The sequence below is a fragment of the Rhinolophus hipposideros genome, assembly GCF_964194185.1.
Source record: "Rhinolophus hipposideros genome assembly, chromosome: 9".
In the NCBI taxonomy this organism is placed as follows: Eukaryota; Metazoa; Chordata; class Mammalia; order Chiroptera; family Rhinolophidae; genus Rhinolophus; species Rhinolophus hipposideros.
In genome coordinates, this window is record NC_138055.1 from 8,584,866 (window position 1) to 8,609,818 (window position 24,953).

At 56.8% G+C, this 24,953-nt stretch overlaps 1 protein-coding gene across 1 annotated transcript; it reads left to right on the forward strand.

Annotated features, from left to right (window-relative positions):
• Positions 1–1,064: 1,064 nt before the first annotated feature.
• On the forward strand, positions 1,065–23,849 carry KCNJ4 (potassium inwardly rectifying channel subfamily J member 4). The gene is made up of 2 exons (XM_081059240.1): positions 1,065–1,454; positions 22,132–23,849. Exon 2 carries the CDS (start codon positions 22,171–22,173, stop codon positions 23,506–23,508), a length of 1,338 nt encoding a protein of 445 aa, XP_080915366.1. The 5' UTR covers positions 1,065–1,454; positions 22,132–22,170; the 3' UTR covers positions 23,509–23,849.
• The last annotated feature ends 1,104 nt before the right edge of the window (positions 23,850–24,953 follow it).

The window sequence follows — 24,953 nt, forward strand, 5'->3', positions numbered from 1 at the left end:
AAGAGACTGGGGTTTGGTTCGGTTGCCACCTTTGAATGACCTTGGGCAAGCTTGTGACCGTTTGGTTCTCAGTCTCCCAGTCTGTAAAATGGGGAGGTGCTGCCTAAGTGATTGTGAGGGTCCCTGTAGCAGGGCCACCTCCGTCTCCGGAGCGGGATGCGTAGGGTCCTAAACTGCAGGTGCTTCAGGAGGGAAAGGGGACCGCTCATGGGAGTGGCCCAGCGCCCGAGAACCCAGTACGGACCCTCTCCCACCCACTGCCTTCCTAGCACGAGGAACCCTTTCCACCTGCCCCGGGGGGCGGGGAGAGGGGGGGCTTGAAAACCCGGCGGCGGCTTTTCGGAATGGGTTCTGGGAGGAGCGCTTCTGGAGGTAGGAGGGAAAACCCTGGCAGGATCTGTGGCAGGAGCGGGCCCGTGCAGCCCCCAGGCCCTGCCCCTGCCCCGCGAGGCGGGCGGGTGGGAATGGGTTTGCGGGCCGGCTAGGCCGAGGGGAAGGGGCGGGGCCGGGCACCGCGGGCAGCCGGGGGCTCCCGGGGTGGGGGGGGCTCCGCCGCGGGGCGCCGCGGGTCACGTGTGAGGAGGGGCCAAAGTCTCGCAAAGCGGGGCGCGTGCGGCGAGTTGGGAGTTCTCGGCGCGCCGCGGGCGTCGGGAGCTCGGGCTCCCGGGCGAGCCGGGGACGCGGCAGCGGCTGGGGCCTGGGTCCGAGACAGTGGGGGCCGCACCGAGAGTGCAAAGGCGACAGAGACGGAGGCCAGACCGGGCGGGGGACGGCGACGCGCAGGGAAGAGATCGGGCAGAGGCTGAGGGAGGCAGAGGAGAGACTGGGAGGGAGACCGAGGCGAAGACAGACCACAGCAGGGGGAGACAGCGAGAGCGAGGGAGGCGGAGAGCCCATCCGAGAGACCGAGCGCAGAGAGGGGCAGAGACCCGCGGGCGGGCGCGCGGGGAAGGTGGCCGCAGAGCCCGCGCGGAGCGGCTCGGGGCCGGAGGCGAGCGCAGCGGGGCAGGGAGCGGAGCTCAGGGCGGGGGACAGCGCCGAGTGACAGCGAGAGAACAGTGGGGGGCGGCGGGGGAAAGGCGCCTGCCGCGGAGGCGAGGGGCGCGAGCGCGGGCGGCGAGCGCCATGGGCCTCGGGAGCCCCGCGCTCTGAGCCCGGGCCCGGGGCCCGACGATGCTGTCGCTCAGGCGGCGCCGAGGGCGCGGCGCGGGGCAGTGCTGAAAGTTGGACGGCCGCTGGGTAGCGGCGCGGGACGGCGCGGAGGCGCGGAGACCCGTAGGCCCACGGACAGACCCCCCGGCAGCCGGGGAGGGGGCGCGGCCGGTCCGGGGGGCTGGCGAGGAGCGAGCGCCCGGACTCCCCTCTCCCCGCGGGGACGCCGCCCGCCTGACCGCGCCGTGGGATGTAGTGCCGTCTCGCCGCCTCCAGGACACTCGTCGGACCTTTGCCCCGCGGTAAGCTCGGCCCTCGCCCAGCGCGGGCGCTGTCTGTCGGTCTGTCCCGCCGCGTGCGTGTCTGTGTGTCCTGGACCGGCTGCTTTGGCCCCGCCCGCTCAGCACCTGATCCCTGACCCGGGTTCCTGCGACTTCTCAGGAGCTGGCGAGCTTTGTCCGTCTGTCAGTCGGGAGAAGCGAGATCAAGGTTGATGCCAGGAAGGAGGGAGAGGAGGGTGGAACTGGCCTTGACCTCCTGCCCCGGCCACGACCTTTCCCTACCTCCACCCACCCTCGGTTGTCACACTGGGTTTCCGAGGAGCTTCAAGGCAGGTGACTTGTGGCAAAAGGGGGAGGGGCTCTCTTTTCCACCTCCCCAGCTGCAGCCCGTTTGCAAATGGCCCTGCCACCTGAGAAGAATCCCACTGCCTACCTGAAACTAATTGTTTTAAAAATTCCCACTTCTCACGTCTTGAGCAGCTACTTTGGGCCAGGTGACCCCAGGGTAAAGGGACAAGGGATCCAGTAAATAAGGCATGTCATCTCAGAGTGGTAGACACAGGCTGTGGGGAGGGGGAGAACCCCAGTGAAAGAGAGGTCTGGTTGAACCCTGAAGGAGGGAAACTTCCCCAGCAATGTGCTGAGTGTCCCCCCACCAACAGCAGCATACACTTCTGCCCCGGTGCCCAGGCTCAGGGTGGGGAGAGGGTGCAGGGACAGGGTAGACAGGAGTGTGGTGGAGGGACTGGAGGTTGGGCAGCCTGGCCAAGTTGGCAGCTGAGGCCTCAGGAGCAGTAGGATTGTGGGGACAGGAAGCTGAGGGAGAGAAGCCAATGGCCACACAGTTGAGGCCGAGAGAGGAACCAGACCCTGTGTCGTACGTGTGTGTACATGCGTGTGTGTGCGCGGGTGTGTGTGTGTAAAATGTCTATTCTGCTTCTCCCCACATCCAGTTCCACGACCTCCTGAGCTTTGGGATTTTGGGGGGCTGTTGCCATGACTTTGGGGGCCTGAGAGCCACACTGTGACCAAAAGAGCAAAAGGCGGAAGAAAGCAGTGGGATAAGGGCTGGAGTGCAACGTGGCCACTGGCCTTTGAGCTGACCCACATCCAAACTGGAGCCTGGAGGGCTAAGCCTAGAACATTCGACTCTGTTCTCCATGGGCAGGAGCGGCTCTTTCTGGGGTTTTCCACCCTGGGCAGTGGTCCTCATATATGCTCCATTTGGGCTCCCAGAAATCAGCTTAGCTATCTGAGAATCCAGCACCCAGGGCAAGTCACTGGCTCCCTGACACTCAGTTTCCATATCTGTGGGAAGGACACCCTTCCTCGCCCCACTGACCTCCGAGTGCCCCCCGCCCCCACCACCCGGGCTCAAGGGAGCTGAGGGCTGTTCACAGGCTGGGGAAAGTGCTGGGCAGATGGGAGTATGGACTCATTTTACCTTTGGGATGATGTACAGCTAATGGGAGGTGAGGATATGGCTTGAAATAGAGGGCTGACCAAGGAGAGGAGTGTCCAGGAATTAGAAGGGGGATCTGGGGCTTGGGAGCTAGTCCTTAGGAACGCGTGGGTTACCCTTGAAAAGGAAGCTCCTCATCTGGAAAAAGCCTCAGGGTGACTGGGAACAGACAGAGCTGGCCTTGTGTTTCTGCCAAGTGACCTTGGGTAGCTGGCTTGCCCTTTCTGAGCCTCAGTTTCTTCGACTGGAGAATGGGATGATGGTACTGACTTCCTTGAATTGCTCAGGGATTTGCAGACTATGCCAGGTCTCTGAAAGCAGCTTGCCCAAGCTTGGAGCATAGTAGGTTCTTAACAGACTTTTGTGGAGCAGAGAATGAAGTGACTCTAGGTGCTGTGGAAAGATTTCTTAGCTTAGGCTAAGAGGGAAGGGGAGGAGGAACAGGGTAGGCTTACAGGGCGGGCTGCTTCTTAATGTGGATCTGGGGGAGGCGGGGGCGAGAGCTGAGGGGGGTGTGAGGAGGAGGGGGCCCCTCTGTGGGGACCACTGAGTCACGCGGACATGTAAGCGACATGACAACCAGCAACATGGTAACCAGGAGACTAGAGGCAATGGGAAAAGGAGCTGGAATGGTGTATGGGGGGGAGGGCGGGACTGGTGTATGGGGGAACTCGAGGGGTCAGGGAGCAGCCAGGCTGGCCTCTCAGAGTGAGGGGAGGCCTCAAGGCCAGGTGGGCTGGGGAGGAGGTGGGGGCGGAGCGGAAGGAGGACAGGCACCCCTGGGGTCTGCTGGGCAGGGGGGCTTCTCCTGCACCGCCCCAGGCTCCTCGCTCCTCTCCTCCACATCTCCACTTTTCGTGCCTCTCCCCCTAGGATGCCAAATTTGGCTCACGCAATCTGTCGTCTCTCTTCTGAGATTGGCACCAGGACCAAAGCCGAGTGCATTACATCACCGCAGCTCCCCTTGCACGAGGAGAGAAGGAGAGGGAGGGACAGAGGGCCCAGGGACAAGCGGCCAACTCTCAACTTTCTTTTTCGTCTTCCTGATCACTCTTCCCGCCTGTCCCAGGTGTTGGGGGCTTCTGGGAGCAGCCAAGTGGCGCCCAGAAGCAGGACAAGGGATCCGATCTTGGGGAGATCCCAGGGCCAGGGCACGATGTCAGACTGTGTTGCTTGTCCCCCTGGCTAGGTGGCGCCTAGAAGGCAGGGAGCCTGTGTGCAGGACCTCAGCCTGCCATTGCCTTGCTGTGTGACCTTGGGCAGCCCCCACCCCCATCCCGTGCAGTCTATATCTGCATAAAGAACAGTTGACCACTCACGATCTTGGTGACTCTCCTGGGGGAAAAATATGCCCTTGAGTCCTGCTGCTCTCCTGGGCGTAGAGGAGTCCTGAATTTTGAATGGCTGTCTGTGACCTTGAGAAAGAGCCTTTACCTTCTTATGCCTCCATCACCTCCCCTGTGAAATGGGGACGATAGAACCTTCAAAGGTATTAGACATGAAAGTGGGGGACAGGAGAAGAGAGACGGTCTCTGGTCCAGAAGCCACAGACACTCAGGGGCCCTATGGCTCCCAGCATGCAGGTCCACCCAGTCATTGGTGGGGGCAGTGGGACAGTGTCTCAATTCAAATAGAAGGTTTGGAGCTTAAATCACTGGTCTGGTGCCCTCGTTTTAGAAATGTAGAAATCAAGGACCAGAGAGGGAAGTAGACCCCCCAAGGTCACAGTGATGGTCTGGGGGTAGAGGAAGCAGAACTGGAGACTGAACCCAGGGCTCCTGGCCCCCATCCCTGCCTGGAAGTAGACAGGCAGACGCACACCCTGTGGAAGAGGGTGGGCAGCTGGGAAAGGACCCAGCAGCTTTGAGGTCCCAGCTCTCACTTTGGCCCCCTCCGATTGCCCTTCCTGCTCCCCGGCCCCATTCTCGCCATCCCTGGACATTAATCCTATCCCTCATTTGGTCTGTTGGAAAAGCTTCCTTTCAGGCTCATTTAGAAGCCAGTTTCAGGCAGTCCCAGGCAGGGACAGGTTGGAGTTGGGGTTAAACTGGGAGATTATGGCCCCTCTAGAAGATTCCCGGGGGAGTGGAGGTGGAGAAAGATAGGGAGCATCTGCGGATGCTTTGTGAAATAGTGAGCTCTGCAATCCCCCTCCCAGAGCTATTCAAGCCAAACCAGATGAGTATCTTCCAGGGATCCTGACCCAGTGACTCCTGTTTTCTGGGTGGAATGACATCCCCATATCCAAAATCCCAGGAGCCTTTGATATCCCTCCGGAGGAGCTGGGAAGCAGCTCCCATCATTTACCCGTCTCCCAGCAAGGAAACCCACGTTGTTGCCAGGCATTGGGTTAGGAGCTTTCTCATTTAATCCTCAAGGCCAGCAACCCTACAATGTCGAATTGATGTCCCAGTGTTCCAGATGGGGGAGCCATGGCTCAGAGAGTCTATGTTACTTGTCCAAGGTCACACAGCAGGGAAGTGGAGGAGCCTGTATTTGAGTCTTGGCAAATCTGATTCTTGGGGGCTGTCCCTGGGACTTCCTTGGGAACAGTGGAAAATGTCCCTCCCTTGGCCTGGGGCTGGCAGGAGACAGTCTGTCATCCCCGCAACATGACAGCCCCTCAGGAACCTTCTGGGGGCTCCATTCTGAAGACACAGATATAGTCACACACCCAAGGGGGAGGAGAACTCATTCTACAAATGGAAAGACTGAAGCTCAAAGACAAAGAATGATCTGCCCAAAGGTACCCACAGAAGTAGATTTGGAGCCAGGGCTCTGTCGCCTGCACCAGTGGGCGAGGAGGGGCATTGGGGCTGGTGGTGGCATGAGGTCTAGAATGGGTGCCGACTGCTGGGTGGTTTTGGCAGGGCTGAAAGGATGCTGGCTCTAGGCTAGGACTTTGGGTAGGGGAGTCAGCCTTGGGAACAAGAAGATAAACCAGGGATAGGTAGCAGGTCTACGTCTGTCCTCCCTGGTCCTGCCCCAGGGCCACCCACAGATGTCAGTGTCATACAGCCTTTGAGATCAGGGGAGACTGTGGGTGGGACCTGTCTGATGAGAGAGGGTCTTGGAGCCATCAGCCTTGGTATGGTTCCTGTGTGACTCTAGGACAGTTTTTCACCCTCTCTGAGCTTGGTACACTCATCCGTGTGACCAAGAATCTGGATTTAATGAACTATTTTCATAAAGTAGCTGCCGTTGGCCGTTGGGCTGTTGTCCCAAAGTGCTCCTCCCTGGGCCCGGTACGGGGCAGGCAGGAACCCTGGGGACTGGCATAAGCCGTAAGTCCTCAGCGACTCAGCCCTCCATGGGGTGTGGGGGGATCTCCAGGCCTAGCGCTTCTTCTCCTTTTCATCTTTATTTTTCTCCTGCTCCCTCTTCTCCTCTCTACGTGGGCTGATCGCTGCTCAAACTTTTAATTCAGATGGTAATTGAAATAATAATATGGGCTGAGGCCCCTCTGCTTGTGACGCTGCAGCTGGTGGAGCTCAGCTATGAATAGACTTTGAGTCACACACGCGCGTGCGCGTTCCTGCAGGCGCGCACACACACGGGCTCACAGGGCAGTGGGCCGGGGGCAGGGTGGGCTCACGCTCCAGCTTGCTCTGGGTACACTCCCCCCCCAACACCCTCAAAGCCAGGTCCAGTTCTGTCCCTGCAGCCTGCTGTCTTTCCCTGTGGTGAATCTGAAGACTTGAGGCATCAGCAGTTCTCTCCATTTAGAGAAGGGGAAACTGAGGTTCAGCCAGGAGGAGTGGCTGGCTGGACACACGTAGAAGACGGCTGGGACTAGATTTGAACTGATGGGTTTTGCCTGATTCTCAGACCACTGTTCTTTTCAGGGCACACAGGCCAGACAAATGGGTAGGAGGAATGCTGGGGTGTGTGGCCCCTGCCCCCTCCCTTTGTGTCCCTGCGCCTCACCTCCTCCCAGCAAACACACACAGTCACGAGCGCACACATTCACACTTGCACACTCATACTCTCTTACACATACACACACAACCTGCTCAGATAGATGGTACTATTGCTTGGTGACTGGGGTGACAGGTTTTCTCAGGGGTCCTGCTGCAGAGCGGGGACGAGCCCCTGTGTGCCAGGCTCTGAGCTGGGCTTTATATTCATGACTTCAGTTAATCCTTCCTGCCACCCTGAGGACTGTCACTCCCACTTTTCAGATGAAAAAACTGAGGCTCAGCAAGAAGCAAGGTTTTGCCCAAGGCCCCAGGGGTAGAAGAGGCCATATATCCATTGCCCTTTCTATGCACCTGGTGCTAGTTGTTCTGGGATGCTTCCATTTGGCCTCCTGGAGGAGGGAGGGTGCGTCTCTTCTAGCCTGGGACTCCCCTTTCTCTCCCTGTGAGTTTCCCCTTCCTCTCTGTGGCTCCCTGGCCAGTCATTTTCCAGCCCTAGTGTCAGGACTGGAACATCTGGCCTCAGTGGGCAGGGGGAGGTGAAGTGCCCATGAGGAGCATTGATGATCAAGGAGAGGGGCCATTAAGAAAGGTGGCCCTCTACATTCCAAACCCCAGCTGGAGCTGTACAGGGAGAAGGCGTTGTCATGGTGACCTATCAGCTGGGAGCTTTGGTCTAAGCCTGCTCAGGTGGGCCCAGTTGGGGCTCCAGGAGGGCAGAGGGGAGGCAGGGCAGGGCATAGGGGGTGCAGTTGGGCAGAGGCACCCTTGTGCCTGGGACCATGGAGAAATTCTCCCCAGCTTTACCGAGTGGGCCTGGTCTGTTCCTATGTCTGCTTTTTCTTCAGCACTCTATGGGAGATGGAGCAACTCAGCCCAGAGATCACAGTGATTTGCCCAAGGTCACACAGCAATGGTGGCAGAACTGGGGCTGAACTGGGACCTAGGGCTCCTCCTGACTCCTCTGCCTCCCACCCCCAGGACTGCCAGACTCTCTCTCTCTCTCTCTCTCTCTCTCTCTCTCTCTCTCTCTCTCTCTCTCTCTCCCTCTCTCTCTCTCCCCGCTTCCTCCCTTCTTCCCTCCCTCCCCGCTTCCCCTTCCCCCTCTGACACTCCTGTACCTAAGGGTTTGGAGGAGGAAGGGAAGTGCTGGATATCACAAACCCCCTCTCCTGGGCAAATCCCCAGATTGGAGAGAGGGGCAGGGGTAGCAGCCCCTGGTAACAGCTGGTGCGGCTGAATGAGGAATGCTGCCTGAGTCAGGCAGGCCTGGGATTGAACCCTAGCTTAGCCACAAACTTATCCCATGTGACCTGGACCAGGTCACTGTACCCCGGACCAGGTCACTGTACCCCTGCGAACCTGTTTTTGCTCTTCTGTGAAACAGGGGTACCCTCTGGTGATGGGGGGTGTGCCTGGTTGTTGTCTGGTGTTGCCCTTCTGTTCTCGGAGCCCACCCTGGCTCCTCCTGGGCTGCAAGGATGGGAGGGGAGCTAGGGCAGGGAAGCTAGGGCAGGGAGGAGGGGGTACATGCACTGTGAGAGACTGACCCCATTTTACTGATGAGGAGATTGAGGCCTGGGGGAGGGAGTCTGCTCAACCTTGACTTGGTGGCAGAGTTGGCACCAGGTATCACTGCTGGCCTTGGGACTCCTCATTGAAGTCTCTCCCCCACCCCATTCTGCAGCTCCTCTCCCAACCCCCACCCCAAACTCCCTGTAGGAGCCTCTCTCCCACTATAGGCCTGAGAAGTCCAGACCCCCTCTGCCCTGTGAGGGTTAACATGCCACTCAGTCTGGGGGAACAGATGGGATAGAGGTCAGTGAGTCAGGAACCCCGTGAGGCCACGCAGGGAGGTGGCAGGCACAGAGCTGGAGGGACCTGCTGTGAGTGACATGGGGGACAGAAAGGGCTGCTGTCACTCTGACATATGAGCATCACAGCCCTCCGCACCCCTCTTGACAGAGGGTTCACCGTCTCCTGGGGCAGCCCACTTGTCTCTAAAAGGTTCTGCTAATTGGTACCTACCTCCCGCTTTGGCCTTAGCTGTGCACTTGGCCTGAGGGACCCAGCCTCTTCCTTATGTGAGGGATGGCCACTTCCTCCTGTGCCCCCCAACCCCCAAGGCTTATCTCCTCCACTCTCGGTAGCCCCAGTTGAGGCCGGTGGATTGGAAACAGAAGATCTGGGTACAAGTCCAGCTCTCTCTTTAAGTGGCTGTGTGGCCTTGGGCAGTCTTTTCACCTCTCTGTGTCTTCCTCCCCTGACCCATAGAGTAAACTTGTGCCCCTGTGATTGCTGGGAAGATCCCATGAGACTGTGAGTGTAACATGGCCTGTTGTTGACATGAGCTGCTGTGTGGCCCGACCACTCAGTTGTAACTCCTGGCAGTCTTCCAGGCCTCCAGCCCCCACACGCAGCAGCCATCACCTTCAGATATTGCTTCTCTGGCTGTCTTGGGTGTCAGCCCCTGACCTTCATGCTAAGCCCTGCCCTTGCACCCTCTCAGACCTCCTAACCTGCTTGGGTGGGGGTAGGGCTGGCTGAGCTCCAGTGCCGGGCCGTGCAGCTGCAGATCCTGAGGCCACCTGACCTTGGAAAGAGCCTCTCGCTGGCTGGGCTCCAGGGCCATCCCCCAGACATGGGGCCAGAGCTGGGCAATAGGGAAGAGAGGAAAGCGGATGGGGTACAGAGTGGGCCACGGCCTCGTGCTGGAGCTGGCCCGAGTCCCTGGGACGACAGGCCTGGAGACAGAGAGGGGAATGGACAGCCAGCCATGGAGGGACTTATAGTTACCAGCTGCTTTGATGGCACACTCTAGTGGGCTGCCTGAGGAAGGGGTGAGCTCCCTGTCATGGGAGGTGTGCAAGCAACTGCTGAGTAGCATCTGTTAGGAGGATAGCAGGGGATTTTAACACAGGGCCAGAGGAAAGGATTGCACCCAGAACCCAGAGTCCCTATTATTTGGGCTATAACGCAGCAGTCCTGTGACCCTCAGGGTCTAACAGCCTGTTCCAAGTATTCCCCAGGACCTCCATGGGGAATACTGTGCCTCCCAAGCCTCTGTCTCCCTAAAAGCCCACGGTCCACGCACGGTCAGTCACAGCTTCAAGACAAGCCCTCGATCCCCACTGCAACCTGCCCACAGCAACCAGGCACCCCATAGGTCAGTGTTTCTCAAACTGCGTGCAGACCCTGACCCATCAGTGGTTGTGAAGTTGATTTAGTGCATTCACTACTTATTTTTTTAGAACAAAAGTTTTAAAATGGCAAGCACTTTGCAAGTAGTGAGGATTAAGTATTTTGTGAGGCTTTTGTTTCAGCTTTTAAAATATATATGGTGTAATGAATAGCAATGTACAGTGTTTGTTTTTATTCTGGGTCTTGGTCAAACATTTGAAAGCTGCTACCCTGTGTGGAAATCCTGGAGGTGCCACTGATAGAGGCTCAGGTGTGCGTACTCCTTTTCTCCAGGATGCTCGCTTCCTAACAACAGAAGTGCCAAGAGTTCCAGGAGGCCACCATTCTGTCCTCAGACCTCCCTTCCCTTGCCCAGCGGCTCACTTAGCTCCAGGCCCCCAGCCTTACAGCCAGCCATCCCAGCGCGGGACCTGGCTCCCACTCTCTGCCCAGCCCAGCCCTGGCCTGCTTTGTCTTTGCGCTCCCTACTTGCCCACATCTTCCTGGGGACCTTCTCTCTAAGCCATCTGGCTGTGCAGACCCTTTGTCTCCTGTCCTCACACACTCACACGCTTACATACTGTGTCTTTCTCACTTCTCTTCCCCTGGCACATAGTAGGTGCTCAGTAAACATTCATTCATTCCACGATGATTTATAGAGTGCCCTCTAAGGCAAGGCACTGTGCTGTGTTGGAGACACACCAGGCAGGAGGGCAGATGACACTGCAGTTCAGCATCCATTTAGGGTGATGGATGGATGGATGGATGGATGGATGGATGAATGAATGAATGAATGAATGAATGAATGAATGAATGAATGAATGAATGAAGCAAGTCTAAGTCTCTGGCCTTAGGAGCCAGATGGGCAGATGCTCAGAAATGATCAGTAAGCACCTAGCACTTGGCCTGTGCATAGTAGGCATTCCAACAGCAATAGCAATAGTCACTAACGGCTGCGGATGAGCTGGTGTTGGGGGAGGCGTATTCCCAATGCTGTGGCTGGCCCCTTCTAAGGTCTGCTAAGTACCTTCTCCTGCTAGGCCCTGCGTCCTACCTACCACCCCCAAGTCCTTGGAGCTTCTCTTTCGGGCTTAAGGAGTCTGGGCGTGAAGCCGGGATGCCCTACTCACCCCCCTGGGAGGACCCTAGGTGACACCTGCAGAGAAGCCAATGTCCTGTGAGAGGGTGAGGCCTCAGACGTCCTGCTCCCACTCCAGTGTCACGGAAGGTCTCCTTCTGGTCTCCACTCAGAGGCCACCTTTGTTGAGGTTCTCCCTGACTACGGTGGCAAAAATAGCTCCTCCTTGGTCACATTCTGTCACATCACCCTGCTGAGGTCCTTTATGGGAATTATGATGGCCTGAAATTATCTTGTTTCTTTGTCAGCCATCAGCTGTTCATTAAGTGGCTAGGGTTCAGGGGTGAGGCAGAGACTCAAGGTCCTTGCACTTAAGGAGACTGCAAAATAAATCGGTTTGAATGGGATAAATGCCGCGAGGAGATCGGAGATCGGCATGTGGATGGACAGTGCCTGGGGGGCCTTGTCGAGGAGGCTGCTTTGAATCAAACCAGAATGGTAAGAAGGTAGAAGTCGTCTTGGAGGATTTCAACTAGAAGGGACAGCCAATGGCAAAAGCCAGAGAGAGGCATAAACTTGGCGTATTCAAGGGATAAGAAGAAAGGCCCCAGTGGCTGGGGTTGCGAGTGGGGAGTGGAGGGGTTGCGGTTGGAGAGCGCAGGAAAGCCCTGAGAGCTCTAAGCTGAAGAGTGACATGGGTCCCCAGCCCGTGGAGATGGAAGTGCAGAGGGAGAGGATGGAGGGGGGCGCAGGGAGAAGGCCATGGAGTTGTCTGGTAGTGATTGGCGCGGAGCAGGGAGCGCTCAGCAGGCTGGATGGACTGGCTGTGGGTCAGCATCTGGGGCCCAGTTCTGAGGATTCACCTGCTTGGGGAAGCTCTGGAACCCCCGGTGAGGATGAAAATAACAGCACCCACCTCCAGGGTGTCGTGAGAACCAACGGAGTGGCCGGGGCTTGGCCCACAGCAAACACTAAATGTTAGTTATTAACATGCGTACCACTATGGTGACAATTGGCTTTGGGGAGGGTTACAGGATGACGTCCAGGTGTTAGGCCTGAGCGACCCCCTGGGAAGTCACAGACTGAGATGGAGAAGGCAAGGGAGGGACGACTGGTCAGTCTTGGCGATGCTGAGTTTGTGATGCCTCTTAGACATCCAGCAGATACCAGGAACAGGAGCCAAACCTGCTTGTGGCTGCTTGGGAGGGTGGTAGGGGCTAGTGGTATTTTCAGCCAAGACGAGCTTGAGCAGTGCACGGCATGTGCACCAAAGGCTGGAGGAGGGAGAGTGAGAGGGCAACTGGAGAGGGCCCCTCAGGCCTGGAGGACTCCCAGATCAAGGCAAGGACCAGCCAGGGCCTCCATTAGAGCTGCTGGGAGGATGGTGGGCTCGGAAGAGCCCTGGAGGGGGCTGCAGGGACAATGGGAGGTGACATTAAGTCCTCCCCTTCAAGAAGGGCTTCTGCACTTTACAGTTTATAAACCCTTACCTTCCAGTGTCACTGTCCGTCTTCTCAACGTGCCTATAAAGTGAGTGTTATTTCTGTACATTTTAGGGATGTGACTCAGAGAGGTTAAGGCATTTTTCCACGGCTGCACAGCACAAAAGTAAAGTATTTTTAAGCTTTCTGGGATCACAGTCCCTTTCGAGGACCTCATGAATGCTAGGATCCTTCTCAGAAAAATACACATATGTACACACTAATTTTAAAACTTTCTATGTGTCTTCTTTCTGTAGGTAATACATTCATATGGTTCTAAAATTAAAAAGACACAACGGGAATACAGTGAGAATTCTTCCTCCCACCCTATCCCCAGCCACCTGCTTCCCCTCCCTGGAGGCAGCCAGTGTCACCAGTTTCCTGGGTCTCCATCCGTAGACAAGCACAGACAAGCAAATATGTGCATCTATAAATTTCTTTCTCTCCTGTTTTACACAAACGGTAAATACTATACTCGTGATGTTGCCTTTTTTCACTTAAAACACATCTTGAAGCCCCACATCGCTCCTCACAGGGCTCCCTCCTCCTTTTTTCTGGCTGCGTGCTGAACCATTTGGGGATGGGCATCAGGCTGGGCGAACAAGGCACCTGGTTCCTGGTGGGTGTGACAGTCTGCAGGCTGAGGTCCCAGGAGCGTATGCAGGTGTCACAGGCAACCCCATGGCTCTCCAAAGCCACCCAGGGCCTCCCAGAACAAGGGAGGGGGCGTGCCTGGCACTTAGCTGACTTCCTTTCCCCTTTCTTCCCCCATTCCCCACCCCTCTTCTTAGGCGCAGCCTGTGGGCGCAGCAGTAAATCCAGAGAATCCTGTGGAAGTGGAGTGAGGGGCATCCATCCCCAGTCCCCAGAGCTCTGGGAGACGCTCTCACCCCACCAGCAGCCCTACCTCCTGTAGTCTTGTTTGCTGAGAGGCCCAGGGCAAAGCAATGTGGGTGGGGACGGTTATTTCCATGCCCAGCCCCTCACTGGGGTGCTAGCACAGGGAGGGCCATCAGGGGCTATGTGGAAGTCACCTCTGCTCTGGCCACTTGCCCACCAGCTATCCCCCACCGCCACACCCCCTCTTCCCCTCTGCCCATGAGGAGTCTCTGCCCTGTTGGGCCAGGAAAGGGGGCATCCAAGTGGAGAAGGGAGGTGGGACTGCTGGCCTGGGGTGGTCTGGACTGGTCAGGACCACTGGGCACCTCCACTAAAAGTCCTTGCCCCCTGGCTTCGGGGCCCGCTGTCCTGTGTCTCCTCTCTGCCACTCGGCCTCCATCTGCTGTGCCAGGCTCTCCTCCACATGCAGGTACGAGGGGCTGCGTCTGAGGCCCAGGTGACCCCATCCACTCGCACAGCTTAAAACATCATGCAGGTGCTCAAGGTCTAACGGGTCTAACTCCGCCCAGACTTCAGGGCCTGACACGCCTGGACATCTCCATCTGGACATTCCAGGGCCGCCGCACATTAGAAAATGCCTCTCCTTAAACCTGATCCTCTTTCAGAGTCCCACCGTCACCTGCTCCTGACAGCCCCCGCCCCAACCCGCCCATCCAATGCACCCCAACCCTGTGGCTCTTTGTCCAGGATGTGTCCCGAATCTGTTTCCTTCTCTCGAGTTCCACTGCCACTGCCCTGGCAGCTCCAAGCCACCACCATCGCTGGCCTGGGCAGCAGCAAGAGCCTCCTTGTCAGCCTCCTGCTTCTATTGCACCAGCCGTGTCTTACCCCCGTGCGTGTGCCATGCCTGCCAGGCCGGACAAGGGCCGGGCTGCCACTGGGGCCACATTGAGGAGTTTTCTTTCTTAAGCCTGGAGTTTACTGCATTACTTCTTATTCCTATTTGTCTTAAAGATTTCATATGAAAACTCAAAAGACCCAACCAGGTGAAACCGCACGCCTGCTTGCCTGTTTCCCACGGCCAGGAGGGTGAAACCCACAACCCTTCCCACTCCCGCCTCTGGGGCTCAGCCTGGGCAACTCTCCCTCTTGCTCACTTCTTGCGGCAGATTCTTGACACACCGAACTCTTTCTGGAATCTTCTACACCCCACCCTTCACGCAGACACACAATTCTCCTGACGGACTCGACTCCCACTTATTACTCAAGTCTCAGTTTAAATGTCACTTTTTCAACGAGGCCTTTGGGGACCCCACCAAGCTAGAGTCTCTCGTCTTCTCTCACATCACGCGACTTCTCCTTTAAGCAGCTCACCACGGTTGATGACTGCCCACCTAGGAAATGCTTATTACATGTACAGAATCTGTTCCCCAGCTGAGGTGTACGCCAGGCGAGTCCACAGCCCGTGTCTGACCCACAGCACGTGTGCAACAATAAACAGTCACTGAAAGAAGGACTTTGGAGGACAAGTGTGCAGCAGGGCCAGACCCAGGGGCACAGCAAGGCAGTGGGGACTGAATCTCACTGCCAGTGAGAGACTGAGGTTGTCCTGGGAAAGAGAAGCCTTGGGGAGCCGCTCTCGCCTTCAAATCCCGGTAGGGAAGAGGGGTGCAGGTGTTTGGGGCGCCCCCTTTGGTGGGATGGGCTGGCCCATAAGAAGGGGCTCTGCGGTGAGGGTGGGGTTGAGTTCTTCATCAGGGCAGGGGCCAGGAGTTGGAAATGCCACAAAGGGCATACCTGCAGTTTGGAGCAGTGGCATTGGGTCCTCCAGCCACCAGCTCCTGTCACTTGGCCATGACCAGAAGGCCTGTCTGGACATTCTGGAGAACTTGCTTTCTAAGCGTGCTCACCTGCAGGGCTGAGTGGCTGGGAGGGAGAGGTGGGGTGCAGGGCTGGAGGGATGAGCCAGTTCACCCCATGCTGTTCAGAGCCCCTCTGGAGCCCAGAGTCCCCTGTGTGTCTAGGCTCTGGCTGGACCTGACATCAGGGACCCAGATTCTGGCTCCAACTTACCGTATGACCCAGTTTCTCCTTTCCCACTAGGACTGACTTGACAGAATCTGGCACATAGTAGGCTTGATGACTGTTTCCTAAGTGGAAGAAATGTGCGATGTGACAGTGTTTCTCCAAGCAGGAGAGCACAGTGTCGAATGCATGTGCTCTGGCATTAACTGCCCATGGCCAGATCCTGTCTCTACCACTTAGGAGCTGTATGACCATGGGCAAGTGGCTGAACCTGTCTGTGTCTTGGTTTTTCTGACTTAGATAGGATAGATGACAATGGTAACTTCCTCTGAGGTCACGGTGAGGATGGCAGGAATTGATGCGCATAAAGCACTCAGAACAGTGTCCTCACGGAGGAAGTGTGTGCTAAATACTCCATGTAAACTTGATAATGTCACCTGATTGGCCTGTGGGGGAGGGGCTAGGTGTGCAGTGGGGATTCAGGGTACAGAGGAAGGTGTGGGGAACAGCGTTAATTGAACACTGTGTAGCCTGCACCTTTATGACAATTGAGAACTTATGTCTCGCCCTCGCTACCACCCTGAAAGGTAGGCATTACTGTGTTTCTTCCCAAATGAAGTCACAGAGGTTCAGAGAGGTCAAGAAACCTGCTGGAGCTTGACAGGCCCAGCTCCGTGAGACTCTGAGGCCACAGCTCTTACTCATCTGCTCCCTGGCACTGGTGCTGGAACAGACTGGGCAGGGCCATTGTGACAGATGGGCTCTGGGTACTGCATCTGAAATTCAGGGCGATCAACAGCCTTGGGAGTAATTCGGACCACTTATCAATTATTTACTCTGTGCCAGGTACGTGATATGCACGGTCCCATTTATTCCTCATTACAACCTTATAAGGTAAGGACTATTATTAGCCCCACCTAAAGATGAAGAGTGCAGGGACCAGAGAGGTTAAGTAACTTGCCCAAAGTCACACAGGCAGAAAGTGGTACAGCGACTCTGTAGTTGAAGCTGCTGCACTTGGAGGGGGAAGATGTGGGCCCTCAACATTCATGACGAGATGGGAGTCAGACCTCCCAGGGTCCAAGGAGCAGGACAGGAGCCTGCAGAGGGCTGTGGGCAGAAGGGGACACCCTGCCACCATTTCCCCTGTGGCTAGACCCATCCTCAGCTCCCTTTTACTCTTTGAGAAGCACAATTCAGCTGCCTGGTCCTTGAGCCCTTTTCCTCCCCTGCAAAGCCCTATTTGTTAGACCTGAAAGGACCCCCACCCAAACCAGGGAGGCCTGAGAGGCATCCTTTAGAGCTGGAGGAGGGTGGGGGCTGGTTCTGCGCCCCTCACGGACTGGGAAATGGGACAGTGGTGTGAATTCCTTTCACTTCCCCAGGGAAAGCTTCCCACCCTCTAGAACCCCTCCTGGGGGCACAGAGTTGCCCCTCAGCCCCACCCCACCCCTGTGCCTGCTCCCTATAGTAGAAGAGTCAGCCTCCCGCTCCAGACTGAAGACAGGCTCAGGGACGGGTGGGGCTGATCAGACTGAGGAGTACCCCTGCATCACCCGCCTTATTTAGACTCTTGTTTCATTACATCTTCCCAACTCTCCTGCCAGGGACCAGCTACGGCCCCCTATTTTGCAGATGGAGAGAAGGAGCACCTGGCTGGAGCAGCTAGTGGTGGAAACAAGACTGGAAGCTGGGTTTTCTGACTCCCAGGCCAGTGTGCTTCCGTCATCCTCATCTTCATCATCTTCACCGTATCATCATCATCATCATCATCATCATCATCATCATCTTCTTCTTCTTCTTCATCATCATCTTCTCTACATTTTACCTGTGATGCCTGTTCAACCTCCAGCCGATGTGTCTATTACAGAGTGGATATCCCGTTTGCCTCAACAATGGCCTGGTGAGGTAGATAACATTATCATCTCCATTTTGCAGATGAGGAAACTGAGGTCCAAAGAGGACATACTAGCTGTTGACCGAACTGAGACTGAGAACCAGGTTTTGCCACCCCAAACACGAGGGTTCAACTGGCACGTTACTGTCACAGAGTAGAAAAGAAGTTGCGGGGAGCAGACAGTGAGGGCCCCGGGGCTCAGAGGAGGCAGGGCTGGCAGCTGGCAATGCAGCAGGAAAGGCTTTGGAGCATGGAGGGGGCTCAGGCTGGGCTTGGGGGGCTGGGGAGAGGCATGAAGGGATCCAGTTGAACAGGGCACTGTGGGAGGTAGAGGGAGCCTGAGGCCAGAGGCTGGGGCCCAGGGTGAGTCAGGGACCTGGGGGCAGCCAGAACTGAATCAGACTTCCAGCTTTGCACTTCTACTGTGTGAACCCCCCATCTATATCCGTACTCCCCCCACACTCTTAGCCTGTGATTCTTCAACTGGGAAGAGAAATAACCCTGCCTGGGCTGGGATAGGTGCTTAACAAATACTTATTAAGTAAACACAGGGTGGCAGGATGCCTCAGGTCTAGAGTGTCCGTCCCCTGGGAGCAGCCACAGAGAAGGAGGAGGGTTCAGCAGGGCCCCACGGCTGGACTGTGTGACCTTGGGCAAGTCACTTCACCTCCCCAGTCGTCCCACCAACAAGGAGGTGTGTAAGGCCCTGCCGGCTGGCTAAGTGCCACCTCGCTCCTGCCCTCTAGGGGCCACAACCCTGCCCGGGTCTCAGGACCTCGACTGACACTGCTGTCTGGGACTGGAAGGCAGCCTCCACCGCGTTTCCCATGGGTGGTCTGAGTGCGCACAGGGAGGTTTTCCCCGCCTCGCTGGAACCCATGGGGGCTGCTGCCACTCTGTCTGCTTTTCGTTCGCACAGGGAGTTGTGGGAAAGGAGGGGCATTCAGCGCCATCGAATCAGAGGGAGAATGTAAGAGGTAGCAGAAGCAGGGTCGACGCCAGCGAGTTGACAGCCCTGCTGGTCACCTTCACTATGTCCCTGAGGCCCAAGTGTCCTTGGCAGCTGCTGACTCACCATGCCACATCCCTGCTGTCTGCCTCAGTTTCCCTAGTTGTCCAGTGAAGTCTGGACGAGGGGCTCCAGATATTGGATGTTCATAGCACAGTAACAAAATTAGTTTTAATTTGGTAACTGACACAGCATCGTCAACCCTTCACTTTGCAAAGAAAGGACATTAAGTTTTTACAAAGCATCTCCCATCCCCATCATTTCCCAAAAGAATGTTGACTATGGGAGGAGTCCCAGGGTGCAAACTTAGGCTACAGGACATCGATTGGAGGAAGAACCCAGGCCCATAAGGGGAAGGACTTGCTTGAGGTCACCCCCTACGGCAGTGGGAGGAGCCCCGACTCCCAGTGCCTCCACCGTCCCCATCGTAGCTCCCTGCCTTTCAGAAAAGTATGGTTTATTGGAGACATGATACAGGCCCCTAAACAACCAGGATGCACTCTCCCTCTTTTAATAAATCATCCATATTCAGAGGAGGATGGTGCCGAATGGTTGCCCCTCTTCTGCCATCTGTACCCCTCCTCTTTCATACTTTCCCCTCGGGCCTTTATGCCTTCGCCAGGAAACTCCACGTGACAAACAAGGGAAAGAAAAGCTGACCCTCTTCCGGTAGTTATCACACAAAGGCACAAGGCCAAGCTTCAAGCTTTTCACTTTTGGGTCGGGCGCGGTGCGGTCAGCCCACACGCTGGCAGGTGGACCTCTCATTTCTGCCCGAGTCTGTGGTGACAGGCCCGTTTGCTTATTTGAGCAGGTCACTGCAGATGAGGGGCTTTAGGGGGACGGGCCACACCTGGACTCCTCTGTGGAGGAGGGCGCTGGGTCTGGGAGAGCACCTGAGGCTGGGCGCAGCTTTCCCCATGGCCCAAGAGTGGACATTTCTGAGCCCCACCCAAGTTAGCACAGGCCCAGGGTGGGCACAGGGCCTGACCCAGAGCAGGCACTCAGAAACTTGGCTGTGACCAGGAGGGGAGGCAGGGCTTGGGGAGAAGCTGTGTCCCCGCCGGGCTGCGACACTACGGAGGACATGCCAGGGGCCGGGTGACGGAGGGCAGGGTGGGGGGTGAGTACTGAAGTTGGGGAGGTGAGTGGGGGGTGCAGGATGTGTGGAGCCTTGGGGCCAACCTAGGGGCATGGGGTTTGGATGAGACTCCTGTCACTTCTACTCACAGACGGGAAGTAGTGGGCAGTGCTGGTGAGAGGAAGACCAAGAGACTGTAGCCATGGGGGGTGGTCTCCCTCATCCCCTTACCCACAGGGCCCTCCTAGACAGTGGGAGCCCCATGAAAAGCCCTCTCCCACAGCGTAAGATCAACATCCCCAAGTCACGGTCAGTCCCTGTGGGCAGAGAACCAAGGTTCCCCTGGCCCTGGGCCAGTCCCTCACCCTCTCTGTGTCCTCACCCATCAAAGAGCAGGTCACCACACTTCGTCCCTCTGCCTCTCTGGAGACCCACTGCCTATGGTTTCCAGGGTCTGCTGGGGCCAGGCTGATGCCTTTTCTTCCCCTAGCTCCAACCCCCCAGTCTTCTCTTCCTGGAGGCACTTTGACCTTCTTCCAGGAGCTCGGGTTCAAGGCTGGTCCCCCTGCCTCAACCTGGGACGCTTAGCAAGTCCATCCCAGCTCTGGACTTCCTTGAGTTCAGATGTGAAATGAGGATCTTGAAATGAGTGATCATCCGTTCCTTCCCGGTCTGGTTCCTTCTGTGGTGCTAATGCAGGCATTTAGGACCATGGGACAGAGCAGAGACGAGATGTTTAGTGAAGGAAGACCTCCCTGAAAACTGTTTCTAGACTAGAATGTGCACCTGACACCCCGGTTGTTGAGACTCTGGGGGAGGTAGCAGGGAGGGCCTGGGAGGCCTGGGTAAAGTTAGGACCCCTTAAGGGACAGTATCACATGCTCACATTACCTGTTAGGTCTTCAGACTGATAGGTCTCGCTGATCCCATTTTCCAGATGAGAAAACTGAGTTTCAGGGCAATGAAGTAACTTGTACAAGTTACATGGTAGATCTCGGACTTCCATCCAGGACTGTGGGACCCTGGGAACTTCTTTGAAGGTGGGAAGGGAGCAGAACCTAGAGTCGGGGTGGGGTGACCGTGGGGGAGGAGGGGTGCAGGGCTCACTCTCCCTGGGCTGAGAGAGGGCGTTTCTCCCTGGAAGAGGCAGACTCTGAAGCTGTTGATCTCTAAATTACAGCGTTGGCGCGCACCGGTTGCTGCGGCAACCGAGTTGTCCTGAACCCGGGAAGTGTATAAACATTGCCACAGATGCACAATTAGATCAGGAAGAAGAATAGAACAGAAAATAGAAACTTCCAGCCTTATATAATTCTGGGCCAAAATGTTACCGGGAACCCAGGCCCGGCCAGCCCCGCCAGTCACGGGGGCCCTGGGCAGCACCATCTCTTTCCTGGGGCCCCAGTGGAAGGGAGGTTTGGAGGGAGGGTCCTTGGGCCCAGCTGATACACCAGCCACCCGCCACTCAGTGGGGTGAGGGGCCGCCTCCACTGAAACAGCTGGGGATGCTGACAGCCGAATCCTGCCTCTTACCAGCTTCCTCCTGCTCCCGGGAGGCTGGGAGGAAGGTAGGAGGGTGAGTGGCTCTAACTGAGCAGTACTATCTCCTTGGGTCCTTTGAGGTAGCGTTTTGATCCCCATTTTATAGATGAAGAAAGTGAGGCTAAGAGAGGTGAAATGGGTTGTCTGAAGGTGACACAGCTAGGCAGTGGGTGTGTCAGCTTCCTCTACTCCAGGTCTCCACACCATAAACTCCTCAATGTTGACAGCACCTGGTGGCTTAAGAATTAGACACACCTGGATTTGGACCCACGTACCAGCTGTGTGACCTTAAGCAGGTCACTTCCCCTCTCTGAGCCCCGGTTCTCTCACCTGTGACATGGGACTAGTGATGCCTGCACAGGAGCCAAAGCTCAGGGCTTGACCACCGTCCTGACCACCATTCCTCCATCTTGATCACCATTGGTGTCTTCACCCACCACTGTTCCCAACAAGTTTGGGGACAGGACAGGAACTGAGGGGAGGGTGCAGGAACCAGCATTATCCAGTAGGACTTTCTGCAATGATGGAAATGTCCTATGTCAGCTCTGTCCAGAAGGGTAGCCATTAGCCACGAGCACTTAAACTTGAAATGTGGCTAGTGCAACTGGCAAACTGAATTTCCTTTTTAAATTTTCATTTAAAGTAAATGTAAAGAGCCACAGGTGGCCAGTGGCTGCCATATTGGAGAACGTCCAGCCCCAGAAAGACCCAATGAGGCAGAGGCTGAACCCAGGCAAGTGGGCAGGGGCCAGAGCACTTACAGCTCCCTCTGCTCAGGGCAAGTGGGACAAATGGTGGGAGGGGGGAGCCAAGACTGTCACCAGGAAACAACAGCGGCAAAGGAGTGTTGGAGGGGGCAGCATGAGGGCGCTAGGACTAAGGCCTGGATCCTGGTGGCCTCAGCTTCTGGCCTGGCGACCACAATTCCGGAGCTGGGCTGGCCATGGATGGAGGCACTGGCTCAGGTGACGCCACTCCCTCTGTCACCAGAACCACCTTCACTGTCACATTCTGCCCGCTGCGACAGAGGAGGTCTTGGGGTGCTAGTCCAGGCTGTTCCCCTTCTGAGCGTCTTTGGGTGGACGCCTTGCCACCCCAGCCTGGGTTCCCCGGAGCCCTCAGCGGGGCGCCCCGCACGGCAGCCACTTGCTCCTCAGCCCCTCTCATGTCTGGCTTCTCTCCCCAGGCCCTGCGTCTTCCCAGGTGACCACGTCGGCTTCAGGACATGCACGGGCACAGCCGTAACGGGCAGGCCCACGTGCCCCGGCGGAAACGCCGCAACCGCTTCGTCAAGAAGAACGGCCAATGCAACGTGTACTTCGCCAACCTGAGCAATAAGTCGCAGCGCTACATGGCGGACATCTTCACCACCTGCGTGGACACGCGCTGGCGCTACATGCTCATGATCTTTTCTGCGGCCTTCCTGGTCTCCTGGCTCTTCTTTGGCCTGCTCTTCTGGTGCATCGCCTTCTTCCACGGCGACCTGGAGGCGGGCCCAGCGGTGGCGCCGGCGGGGGCCCCGGCGGGCAGCAGCGGCGCGGCGCCCGCGAGCCCCAAGCCGTGCATCATGCACGTGAACGGCTTCCTGGGCGCCTTCCTGTTCTCGGTGGAGACGCAGACCACCATCGGCTACGGCTTCCGCTGCGTGACGGAGGAGTGCCCCCTGGCGGTCATCGCCGTGGTGGTCCAGTCCATCGTGGGCTGCGTCATCGACTCCTTCATGATCGGCACCATCATGGCCAAGATGGCACGGCCCAAGAAGCGGGCGCAGACGCTGCTGTTCAGCCACCACGCGGTCATCTCGGTGCGCGACGGCAAGCTCTGCCTGATGTGGCGCGTGGGCAACCTGCGCAAGAGCCACATCGTGGAGGCCCACGTGCGGGCCCAGCTCATCAAGCCCTACATGACCCAGGAGGGCGAGTACCTACCGCTGGACCAGCGGGACCTCAACGTGGGCTATGACATCGGCCTGGACCGCATCTTCCTGGTGTCGCCCATCATCATCGTCCACGAGATCGACGAGGACAGCCCGCTCTATGGCATGGGCAAGGAGGAGCTGGAGTCCGAGGACTTCGAGATTGTGGTCATCCTCGAGGGCATGGTGGAGGCCACCGCCATGACCACCCAGGCCCGCAGCTCCTACCTGGCCAGCGAGATCCTGTGGGGCCACCGCTTCGAGCCCGTGGTCTTTGAGGAGAAGAGCCACTACAAGGTGGACTACTCGCGCTTCCACAAGACCTACGAGGTGGCCGGCACGCCCTGCTGCTCGGCCCGGGAACTGCAGGAGAGCAAGATCACCGTGCTGCCCGCCCCGCCGCCCCCGCCCAGTGCCTTCTGCTACGAGAATGAGCTGGCCCTCATGAGCCAGGAGGAAGAGGAGATGGAGGAGGAAGCGGCCGCCGCCGCAGCGGCTGTGGCTGCGGGCCTGGGCCTGGAGGCGGGCTCCAAGGAGGAGGCGGGCATCATCCGAATGCTGGAGTTTGGCAGCCACCTGGATCTGGAACGCATGCAAGCCACCCTCCCGCTGGACAACATCTCCTATCGCAGGGAGTCGGCCATCTGACCTTCCGGCCCTGCCCTCATCACCTCCCACAAGAGCCTCTGCCGGGGGTGGGATGTCGGAACACCCCCTCCACACTCAGGACAGAGCTGACCCTGGCTCCACGGACCTTCTGGAAGGAGGTGGGGGCTTCACAGCTGGGGGACCCCTTCCTGCTGACTCCAGAGCCCAGGCCTGGAAGGGCCCAGGAAACCTTTGGCGCTATCAGCCTGGGTTCACCAGCGCCTACCTGCTGGCAGCTCAGGGACCCCAGACCCACCACCTTTTCCCCACAGACCCTTCAAGGACGTGCCCCTTTTGTTCTCAGAACCTTGGGGAAGGCGGCTGGACTGCTGGGGGGAGGGCATCATGGGGTTCTGGGGTGGGCAGGGGGTTAGTTTGGGGGGAGGTCGGGAGGGAGTGCTTTTTTTTTTTTTGCATGACTGTGGCCTGTTGCTCATGACTTTCTTTTGTAAATATATGTAAATGGAGACAGATGGAGGCACCCAATCCACCTTCTGCCATTTGTACCTGCGGGACAAGGAGGTACAGACCCTCTGTGCACCCCTCCCGCGCCCTGCCCATCAAGCGTAGCCCCTTCCCCTGCCCAGCTGGCTGGTCCCTTGAGGTCCTCAAGGCCAGCCATCTTGGCCCCTGGATGGTGTTGGGTTTGGGTGCAGAGGTGGGACCCCAAGGAACAGGACAAGGGCCATCCCTCCCTGTGGTCCCTTTGGCCCCCAGTCCCAGCCCAGATTGACAATGGAGTTTGTAACTATATATTTTTAATAAAGTATATGGTCCATTGGGGTAGGCTGGTTGAAGATGGAGGGTTGAGGAGAGAGAGAGAGAGAGAGAGAGAGAGAGAGAGAGAGAGAGAGAGAGACATGATGTGAGTATGTCTGCATGTGGTATGTGTCTGGTACATACCCTGTTCCCCTAAAATAAGACCTGGCCAGACAATCAGCTCTAATGCATCTTTTGGAACAAAAATTAATATGATCTGGTATTATATTGTATTGTACTGTATTATATTGTTATATTATATTATATTAATTATATTTATTATATTTTATTATATTATATTATATATTATATATAATATATTATATTATATTATATTATACGAGACTCAGTCTTATATTATAGTAAAATAAGATCTGGTCTTATATTAATTTTTGCTCCAAAAGATGCATTAGAGCTGATTGTCTGGCTAGGTCTTATTTTCAGGGAAACACGGTGTGTGTGTGTGTGTGTGTGTGTGTGTGTGTGTGTGTGTGCCCCTTTCTGAGACACTGACCCTTGGAAGGGACTTTATCATCTGCCATTATCCTTCCCAGCAGCCAATGGGAAGGATCCTGAGTGAGCCTCAGAGGTTTGAGTAGGTTCGAGTCAGAGCTTTGCTACTTTCTAGCTGTGAGGCTGTCAGCAAGCTGCCCATCCGCTTGGCCTCAGTTTCATCATCTGTAGAA

Bases quoted from the DNA above. Each gene is read 5' to 3' on its own strand.
- KCNJ4 (XM_081059240.1), top strand. From the start codon at position 22,171: ATGCACGGGCACAGCCGTAACGGGCAGGCCCACGTGCCCCGGCGGAAA.